This window comes from Penaeus japonicus, unplaced genomic scaffold (genome assembly GCF_977035675.1).
Source record: "Penaeus japonicus unplaced genomic scaffold, GWHDUDI00000001_assembly GWHDUDI00000011, whole genome shotgun sequence".
Lineage (NCBI taxonomy): Eukaryota > Metazoa > Arthropoda > Malacostraca > Decapoda > Penaeidae > Penaeus > Penaeus japonicus.
In genome coordinates, this window is record NW_028234413.1 from 946,670 (window position 1) to 949,169 (window position 2,500).

Genomic DNA, 2,500 nt, shown 5'->3' on the forward strand with positions numbered 1-2,500 from the left:
TAGAAAAGGAGCGGCTGTATATCTACGAAAACGGCCGGGGCGATTCTTGGGGTGGACCACGACCGGTCTAGACAGCAGCGCCTGTCATCAAAGTCAGCATCGATCTCGGCCCGGGAACGCCTACCTCAACGCCAGACAGCCGCTCACGCCCACCATCGCGCCCCAAACACACACAAGCACTCAAGCACGTCATTGCTTGACTTCGCACCTGACACGCACATGTGGCTCTCACGGATCATCGGCGGCCACGGCTCAATTCATGTTGGGCGGCTGTGATGGAGCTGAGTGTAAAGTAAAGAGAGACTGGGTGTAGAACATGACATGTGAAAAGGTGAAGAAATTCCATGAGAACAGCAGGAGGAAGGCAGATGCTTCGGGGAGAATGACGTGTTTCTCTGCCAAGTTGTTCCTCCAGCACGAGATATATATGCCTGCTGACAGATTGGATTTATGGGCAGCCAAAGGAGTATTTAATAGGCCATTCGCTATTTTAGAAAATCACATACACATTGTGCATGAGGTGTGATCTTCGCACTAGTAAACTACACATCTAATACAACAACACAAATCAATACTCATAACTCGGCGGTGCTCATGACTGCTACCAGAGTTCAACCAAAGCCGGGTCAGGGAACGACACAGCCATGTAGCGCTACAGAACAAAAGAAAAAGCCTTGTCTGCCAAGATACACATCCACTAATCGGATTCCTAGCAATCAGGAACAGCAGCAGCGTTACATCATCTGCGTTTGTGAAGGGAGGGGGAAGAGAGTGGATGGCGGAAGGGGGAGAGGGGGCGGTAGTACTCAGGCAAACAACGTGGGCGAGATAAACCCGTACGCAGGGCACCAGGGAAACCCACAGGTGCCAACGGAAGAGTGCCATCCATACCCGAGCAACAGCACATAGGCACCTCTCGCATCCCTCGAGCTACCATCACAACGCCCGTCGCCGCTCATAACAAGAAGGCTGGAACGAAAAGGCACACGTTTCAAATCACTCTGTCCCTCTTCTCAATTGCATCCCCCTTCTAACAATTTACTCTGAAAGTAAATTGACATCCCACAAAGCCGTCAAGAGAGAGAGAAAAAAAGAAAGAGAACACAGCGTTATATTACGACATAGAGACTTCGTACAGTGAGCTGAGACGTCACACACACACACGAAGAAGCATCAGCTGACATCGAAGTACTGAATGAACACTGAACTGAACACGTGGCGGAGCTGAGCCTACCTTCTGTCGTGCCGCTCACGGTAAGAACCGAGGAATAAAAACGGAAAAAATATTAGGGTCATTCATAACAAAGGGGAACATGAATGGGAATCCTCGACTTGGCAGGCGTAGATTCTTGTTCTAGGGCGCCATGTGAGGGCGGAGCGATTTCCTGAATGGGAAGGAAACTCAGGAAAATTTCCCCGTCTTAGTGATTCGAGTTTGTTTTTTTTCATTTACAATCGCGTAAATATGATAGTGGTAATCCCCGATAGAATGGATTGTATGGGATTCGATGGTGAAATGCAATATAAGTAAATAAGTAAATGGGTAAAGAGTAAATAAATAATTGAATAAATTATATATATATATATATATATATATATATATATATATATATATATATATATATATATATATGCAAACAAGATTACTCTTCAAGTCTTCCTCACAGCATCCCCAAAATTGAGATTAGAAGCAGATGCTTTAGAGATTAGTACAGGCTATTAGGGAGAAAAAAATACAAGGAGCCATATTAATCTTGCGTCACTCAAACCCCCCCACAAGTAAGCAACTAAAAGAAAATACCGCGGAAATGCCAGAGAAAACAAGAATCCTCCTTGAGAGCAAAATGCAAGAACTTCGCTTCTCATACCCGAGAGACGCGCCCACCCCGCCCTCCGTTCGTTCACTTACCGTTTCAGGAGTCTCTGTGCCTCCCCGTCGGTGATGGTGATCCCTAGGCGCCTGAAGGAGGATTTCAGCTCCCTTTCGTCCACGCGTCCTGTAAAAGAAACGTAGGATTTTAATTGTGTGTCTCGCGAGGGCTTCCTAAGGGGCAGGGGGGGGAGGGGAGAATGCCGGTTTAACTTAACCTCTGGGAAGTTCTATCGCTTTCATTTGCTGTGGCGATCAGGTTAAATTACATGATCCTCAGCCACATCTGTGTGATTTGAAGAAGTCTAGCTCTTTCGTTACCCATATGGGTAATAATAACATCAATAACAACAATACCAGACACGCCATGTTCTCTCAAGAAACTGTTTTTTTTCCCGAATATGTGGATAGAAAGAGCAGTTTCCACACGACCAGTCCACTCACCGGGGGGAAAAAAGAAGTTTCAAACCTCTCATCTTCCAAATAGAGTCAGTAATTGTTCAAAAAGGGAAATCTCAGCCCTCTCCCCCCCCCCCTTTACACCTACACACCGTACACCTCGAAGGAAATGCAGATGTATTTTTGACGCCCGAGTCATAAAGTATGACTCCCGTATGCTAATAGAAAACC

The 2,500-nt window shown here is 46.2% G+C and overlaps 1 protein-coding gene across 2 annotated transcripts in view; it reads right to left on the reverse strand.

The window, feature by feature from the left end:
* The window catches only part of SCaMC (Short Calcium-binding Mitochondrial Carrier), a 64,972-nt gene that overhangs the window by 39,418 nt on the left and 23,054 nt on the right, over window positions 1-2,500 (reverse strand). The window contains exons 3-4 of one of the 2 annotated variants that reach the window (XM_086541493.1): window positions 1,910-1,997; window positions 892-969 (exon numbers count right to left, since the gene is read on the reverse strand). In XM_086541493.1, the coding sequence (XP_086397619.1) occupies window positions 892-969; window positions 1,910-1,997 (166 nt within the window). The remainder of the gene's footprint in view (window positions 1-891; window positions 970-1,909; window positions 1,998-2,500) is intronic. The other variant, XM_043002415.2, reaches the window with a different exon arrangement.